Source organism: Manis javanica, chromosome 5, assembly GCF_040802235.1.
Source record: "Manis javanica isolate MJ-LG chromosome 5, MJ_LKY, whole genome shotgun sequence".
NCBI lineage: Eukaryota > Metazoa > Chordata > Mammalia > Pholidota > Manidae > Manis > Manis javanica.
In genome coordinates, this window is record NC_133160.1 from 80,078,608 (window position 1) to 80,086,395 (window position 7,788).

General features: G+C 49.9%; 1 protein-coding gene across 1 annotated transcript; it reads left to right on the forward strand.

The window, feature by feature from the left end:
* Positions 1–374: 374 nt before the first annotated feature.
* Positions 375–2,806, forward strand: NEUROG2 (neurogenin 2). Its single transcript, XM_017667293.2, has one exon. It carries the CDS (start codon positions 375–377, stop codon positions 1,188–1,190), a length of 816 nt encoding a protein of 271 aa, XP_017522782.1. The 3' UTR covers positions 1,191–2,806.
* Positions 2,807–7,788: the final 4,982 nt, after the last annotated feature.

Below are 7,788 nucleotides of genomic sequence, written 5' to 3' on the forward strand. Positions count from 1 at the left end.
TAACAGCGACGCTGAGGCACAGTTAGTGAGCGAGCTAAGTAAGTATCCGCTCTGTGGCTTCCAACTTGGTTGGGTGTTTCCTGCAGTCTGTCCGACCACGTCCGAACGCCCTTCGCTCGTGCAGAATCTTTGTCGCGGAAGTCGCAGTCTCTTCCCGGGAGGGAACTCGGCCTCCAGGGCGGCCCGCAGAATGCGGGACCCTGTAGGCTAGCAGCGGGGTCACAACGAGGGGCGCTCCTGAGCTTGGAGTGTACCTCGTGGCGCCAGTCCTCTCGGGTGCGCGCAGGAGTCCTCGGTGATTCCGAGAACGTGCCTCTGCTTCTGTATTTACACCTCTGCACTGGTTCTTTTCTCTCCCTGTTCTCTTTCGTAGGATGTTCGTCAAATCCGAGACCTTGGAGTTGAAGGAGGAAGAGGACGTGCTGGTGCTGCTTGGCTCGGCTTCCCCCGCCTCGGCTGCCCTGACCCCGCTGTCGTCCAGCGCGGACGAGGAGGAAGAGGAGCTGGGCGCGTCCGGTGGGACGCGTCGGCAGCGTGAGGCTCAGGGCGGGCCCGAGGTGCAGGGCGGCTCGCCCGCCGGAGCCGAGGGCTGCCGGCCTGCGCGGTTTCTGGGTCTAGTGCACGAGTGCAAGCGACGCCCTTCCAGGGCGCGGGCCGTTTCCCGGGGCACCAAGACGGCCGAGACGGTGCAGCGCATCAAGAAGACCCGTAGACTGAAGGCCAACAACCGCGAGCGCAACCGCATGCACAACCTCAACGCGGCGCTGGACGCGCTGCGCGAAGTGCTCCCCACGTTCCCCGAGGATGCCAAGCTCACCAAGATCGAGACCCTGCGCTTCGCCCACAACTACATCTGGGCGCTCACCGAGACCCTGCGCCTAGCTGACCACTGCGGGAACGGCGGCGGCGGCCTGCCGGGGGCGCTCTTCTCCGAGGCGGTGCTGCTGAGCCCAGGAGGAGCTAGCGCGGCCCTGAGCGGCAGCGGAGACAGCCCGTCGCCTGCTTCCACGTGGAGCTGCACCAACAGCCCCGCGCCGTCCTCCTCCGCGTCCTCCAACTCTACCTCCCCCTACAGCTGCACTTTATCTCCCGCCAGCCCGGCGGGTTCAGACATGGACTATTGGCAGCCCCCACCTCCTGAAAAGCACCGCTATGCACCACACCTCCCCATAGTAAGGGACTGTATCTAGAAAGGCCATCTCTGGTACCCACGCCAGGCCTTAGTACTTTCTCTTTCCTGTCCCAGATCAAGCCCTCCTCCCATCTCTCTCCTGCCCCCACTTTCCACGGCCTGGAAACCATCTCATTTCACAGAGCAGATGTAGTCGTTCTGATTCCTCGGTTGTTGGTTGCATTTCCGGGCTAAGGGTTTTTTTGTTCAGTCACACGGGCTCTAATTTAAGGTGTGATGGACGTAATTGTCAAAGAGGATGGTAGAGTTTTGGGGAGAGCTTCTAAGGCTAAAAAGATGCTGGGAAGAGATGAAGGTGGCATATACAAGGAGTTTGCAGAGCGGACTAATGCCCCTCCCCTCTCTCTGTAACGCCAGAGGACTTGGGGCAGTGCGTGTGAATCTCCAAGGGGGAATGCAACTGGTTCCGGTGATCTCTTCACCTTTGCTTCTACATAGAGATGTTAATGTCGAGTAGAAAGAAATGTATCTTAGCATCTGAATGATTTTACCGGTAACAATATTATCCACAGATTTGCAATGGCTGGCATCTGCTTTATTCCCATTGCTGTCTGCGGGCTGTGGGAATTTCACCTGTCAAACCAAACTTTCCCTCTCTGACGTGCACTTTGTTCTGTTTCCCAGATTCGTCACAATGTCTATTGTCCCGTCCTTCTCTTTCCTTTTTCTTCTCCATTTTGCCATCTGTCTCTTATGATTTATAAGGGGGAAAAAGTTGTTTTGTTAGAGGGCCAGGTTAGAAGTCATTGTATAATTTGTAGGCTTTGTAATGATTGAATGCAAGCGTGGAAATTTAGGCTGAACTCTCTATCAAAAGGAAAAATGTGGAGGAAAAGGGAAAAATCAGGAGGGAGGATTGCTTCATGCATTATTTATCTCGACCTTATAGGGGAGAAGGAACTCCCCCATTCTTTCAAGAGATTAAAAATAAATCAACAGACTGAAAACCTAAGCAGACACGGAGCATTATGGGGATCAGCCACACACGTGTTCCCTTCTATTTATTATAAAGAAAATTTTCATGGGAAAAAAGTATGTATTTTTTGTATATTCTACAGAGTTTATTCTGGTATGTATTTACGTCTTGAAGAACAAGAAAATTGTTCTTGTGGTTAAACTATAAATAAAATATCTAATTTTCATAACTTTTGTGAGTTGTAACTTTTTCCTGCCTATGTAGTTCTTAGAAGAATTAGTTATTTTTATGAAGTTCTCTCTATATCACTTTGAGCAGAGTACTTGTATTTTTTGTCAGTGTCTGTGTGTGGAATTACACTGACCCATAATGGCTATCACAAGAAAAGGAATCATATTTGAGACACCGACATAAGAGTGTAACTCTACAAACAAAACTCCATTTTTAAGAAGTCAATTTCTGAGCAAACAAGATTAGTAAAAAAAAAAAAAAAAAAAAAAAAAAGGGTGTGTTTGTGGGGAGGGAATTTAAATGATAATTAAGTCATGATAAGCTCCGAAGTTCAGAAGCCTTGGTTCAAAAAAAAATGGTGAAGTTGAAATTTCTTGGTGGAGTAATTTGGTTCTTACACTTCACTTCTTTGAGCTTCACTTATCTGTAACCTGTAGAAATTGGACAGTGATTTCTAGGACCCTTGCCAGCTCCTACATCTGTGATATAACTGAGTATTTATAAATTCATTATTGGAAGCTGATTTCATATTAGCCATTTAAACGAGCTTGTTGGTTTGGAAAGCAAACTACCAGAGAAAATATTCAGAGTAAGGAATAAAGTAGTATCTGAAGGAAATAGTTCAGCTGTCCAATCTTTGTTAAAATAATTACATAGTCAGAACTTCTTCAAAGAGAAGGCAAAAATGTTTTCCTGCTCTCCAAGATACATACTTTTAACTTGCACCTCAGCTTCCAAAGAGAAATGGATGATGTCATTTGACTGGGCTTGAGTCAGACATGACCAAGTGAAGTTTGACCACATTCCAGGTTTAAGCCCTTTGGAGGGATGGTGTCCAGCACAACACGAACTAAGAAGAGGTCAGTTAGCAAAGGAGTGTTGGTTGTTCAGATCTTCCACCACTCCATGAATTTCATACCTGTTTTTGGTTTGGGCTAAATCCTCCACTCTGTGCATAAAGCAGTGATCGTTTCTCCTGAGATTCCTATCTGAAACTACTCCATATTAAGCATTTAATATCTTAATAACTGTATTTTTATGCAAGGAGGAACCAACCCAGGACTTTGGTTTTCATAGTCAGACATAAGGGAGACCTGTTGGAAAATCCCTTCTAATTTAAATATTGCGTTATTCTTAGCCACTCTTGATTATCTGATATGAGGAGAAAATGGTATTTCTCTTATATTCACATTTATATTTCTAGTGTTTAAAAAGCCAAGCTGGCAAGCAAACAGTTATATTGTGAGGTTTAAAACATCACGGTTTTAATGCCAAAACACCTGTTCTTCTAGTGATGCTAATGCTTATGATGATATATGGTGCTTGTTTTGGAAACTTGCCAAGGAACAGTTCCTAGCACAAGGCTGTGGAGGTAAACTGCTGCAGTTACTCTTGCAAGATTATGGGAAACCTCTTTAATTGGTGAGGGGATCCCATAAACAGGTGACCCTAATGGCTTAGTTGGAGAGGCATGAATGGGGAGACGGTCCAATAGTCATAGCTTTGAGTAAGGTAATACTGCTAATGACTTAACCCCTAACGCAATCTAGCTCAATCTAGTAGAGACCTCTACGCAGTTTCTCCAGGCCCAGGCAAGTGTTTAGCTCGAGCTTGCAGGTCCCCATACACAGCAGCAGCATGTCATACACGGCAGGAATTCCATCTACCATCTGTGATCTACACTGAGGCTTTCCCTTCCCCATCCAGAGCAGATCTCATTTTACAGTAAATTAATGCAATTATTTTTTATGGCACCTTATCAGTTTTAGCGGTTAAAATGATACTCTTTCTGCCTCACGTTGCACTGAGAAATCTCCTCCCCAACCCACAGCAACTTCCGAAGCCTGTGGACTGAGGCCCAGTCGTCCTCTCCCCTCGCCTATAGAATAAGAATTACTGGGTCGAAGCTACTGCTTCTGCAGTAGAAATATAGTCGCACTTCCATTTTATCCATTTCCTGTCCACTTGTGACCGCACTGTCATGAGCTGGGTCTCCTGCATCCAGCGGGCTCGTGGGCGGCTAGGCCAAAGCTTTCCCTCCCTGGCAGCTCTCTGATGAGAGACCTTTCAACCAAGGCCATGGAGATGTTCTTCTGATGACAGTCCCACACCGCCAGAGTTGCTAGATCTTTTCCTCCTCAGCGGGTGTGCTGCGGCGTGTTTACCGAAGGGCTGAGAGGCCCGAGGGTCGGTCCTGTCCTTCGAGACGTCGCTTCGGCGCCGCCAGGGTTCCGGTATTGCTTTTATGTATTTGTTTTTAACTGCCCAGGCCTTGTTAAGGCTAATTTTTCCTTCACCAGGTTTTAAATAAATCCGTCTGACCAAGGAGGAAAAAAAGGAGAGAGGCGGGCTGCCAACCGCTGGGCGCGCCGCGGGATCCAGCCCCGGCCCAGGCCCGGCGGGAGGCGGGAGGAGGGCAGGGGCGCCCAGAACCCGCCGCGCCTGGCCCGGAGCCGGGTGGGCGCCCTGCCCGCCAAGCCTCGAGGGCCCGGCTGAGTCTAGGGCACCGGGAGGTCCCGGGCGGCCTGCGGGGAGCATGGGTGCTGGAGGCCCTTTCCCGAGTTTAGCGGATTACCCGCGAAGGGCCTCTGGGCTCCAGGGCCCTTCAGCCGCGCCCACCCGCCGGGCCGGGTCGCAGGGGCTCCCGGCTGCCGCAGCCCCGGGCCTGCGGGAGAGACGGCAGCGGCACGCCCCACAGCCTCGCCCTCCGCCCGCCTGGCGGCCGGGCGCGCCCCCTGCACTGCACAGCCTTGGGCAGGTTGTGACTTCTGGGCGTCGACACCTGGAACCCGTTTAAAGCGCCTCCTCCTCACGCCGGGCCTCGGCCTCCCCTCTCCCTCCCCGCCCCCCCGGCTCTCGGGCTCCCAGGCGCGCTTTGAATGTATTAATTAAATAAAGCAGGCAGCCCTTGAATCGCGCCAATGCAGGGCGCTCCCGGGAGCGTGAAAGTCCCGGCCTCCGATTCCGCAAAAGAAAATGTGTGAAAAGAGAATTAGTGAAATTAGGTTAGACCAATAAAACGTGAGGGCTCCAGCACCCCTCCTTCCCGCTCCCCAGCCTGGGGCTAGGAGGGCTATCTGGTCTGATGTATTGTTTCCCTCCCTGGCAGGGGGTTCATTGTGTGATAAATAATTCCCCCTCCATTTTATTCTTTAAAAAAAATGGTATTTGCATAATCGCTGCTTTGATGTAGCCAGAAATCGGAGGCTTGGTCTCCCCAAGTCTGCTATTGGTAGCGAAGCAACAAAGCTCGATCCAGATCTTTCACTTCGTTGACAGTGTGTGGGGCAGATTGTCAGAAACTGAGGCGTTAAGCTGCTGCCTCCTTTTCTTAAGGAGCCACTTTAATGATTAAACTTAAGGAATGTCCAAAAAAGGAGGGGTGAAAGGCAAGGGTTCTCACCCTCCCTGTACTTCTCCCTGCCCTTCAGAGTTGATTGTTCTCGGCAGTCCCTTGTCCGAGCCTTTGAGTGGAGGGTGAGCCTCCCTCGGGGCGCCCCGCCCGGCCGGCACTGGGCACCCGCTGGGGTCCTCCGGGGCGGGCGAGGGCAAGGGCTGCCGGGGCGGTCCTCCTCGCCCCCCACCGCGTCTCTTGTCTCAGTTTGCTTTACCCAGCCCCGATGGGGTTCGTCTCATGGAGGGCGCTGAAGTGAGTTACTCTTCAGTCCTGGAGTGGAATCCGGGATTGGGGCGGGGCGGCGGAGGGAGTGTGCCTGGAAGCACATCTTGGGGGCAGTTTCAGACGGTCCCCGACAGGAGAGGAGAGCAAAGAAATTCAGTCATCCGGAAAGCAGAACGGGGAAGCCAGTGTGGCCGGAGCTATTATTTCCTTGCAAAATGGCGTGAGTCGGGAGGCTGAAGTGGGAAAAGGATCCTGATGGTGTGTACGATTCAACAAAATGACTTTTTCCCCCTCTGTGCCAGGATCAGGGGAGGAGGCAGGGCGATGGGAGTGCTCCTGTCTGTTTTCGCCAGCGCCCAGCTTCTCCAGCTACTCAGGCGAAAAGGACGAACCGTCAACTTGGATTACTGACTAGCAGCAGCACAGGAAAGGCCGGGCTTCCTGAGCACGCGGACAGGCGCCAGCTCCGCGCTCCAGCCCGAGCAGGTCGCACCTGCCAGGGCTCAGCCTGGCAGCCTCCCGGGACCGAGTTCTGCAGTCCGGGAGGGCTGGGGGTGGGAGGTGCAGGCGGGAAAGGAGGAGGACGCCCACTCCTCCTTCTCCCACTCTGTGGCCCAGCATCTCACTGAGTGGAACCCGGCTATTCTTCAGGTGTCCTGCCAGCTTTTGGATCCCAGAGCTCCAACGGTGTTAGCTCATTATCAATTCTCTTTTTACTTATCTTTCCCTTTTACTTTGCAAGGATGTTGACTCTATAAGCATTCTGTTTTCTTCTTAAGTTTCTCACAAAACAACAGTCATATTTCTTAAGAAATAAAAGGTCTTGAGAGCCAAAATTCCTCCAGATGGAAGCATATTTTAAATTTTGGTTGTACTTTCGGGGCAGTGCTTTCCTTCATGTTACCTGGTGGGTACTGAAATGTACATTGAATTCCGGGATGTAAGAAATCAAGAGGCAAGAAGTTAAAGATATTTCAAAGAACACATCTCCAAGAGAGGCTGTTTTGGACGGTAGTTGGCTTTTCAAAGATTCAGGAATGAGTATCTGTGTTCCCTGATCCTGCTGAATTGCAGATTGAACACATTGTGTCACCAGTGTTTTTCCTCATTCCTTCCTTTATAATGATCCCATCATGATCTTCTGTTTCTCTTCCCTCCAGTACCTTGTGACATACCTGGAGACTTAAAACAATGGAGCAAAGAACCAAAGCCTTTCACCTATTTTATTTGGTTTAGGAATGACTAAGTAAAAATGCTGACATCCATGTAAAGTGGAAACAAGAACCTTCAAAATAAGCAGAAAGAACTGTGGGGCTGGTTTCCATGGCAGCAGCTTGCAATAAAGCCTAATTCCTTGTGACAAAGAGGTCATCTTCTTTTTGAAACGTGTTTATGATCCCTTTGTGCATTGTATTTTGGCATAAAAGCTTCTCTGGACTGTTAGGGCTCCACGGGCAGCTCTATGACTCTCAAGGGGGTTTATTGCCTCCTTGGTATAAGAATAGCGGAGGGAAGCCAAACTAGCGCCCCTGTGATGAAAGAGTAACGCCACGGGCTTGCCACTGCTTTCTTTCGGTACTACATAAATCTTACTATGCAATGAAATAATTAAAAAATGAGGAATTTTGGGGTGACTTTGGCTTTGTGATTTTTCATTTTACAACTAGGGAAACTCTGCATGCAAACAAATGCAAAAAAGAATGATTCAGTGTCAGGATCTGATTTATTTTCTTGCCTTTCCAGATAATTTTGGGGAAAAAAATCAAAATGAGGTAAAACCTTGAACCATACCTTTGAGGAAATATACTCTGAGGAACATACTATATG

Bases quoted from the DNA above. Each gene is read 5' to 3' on its own strand.
- NEUROG2 (XM_017667293.2), top strand. From the start codon at position 375: ATGTTCGTCAAATCCGAGACCTTGGAGTTGAAGGAGGAAGAGGACGTG.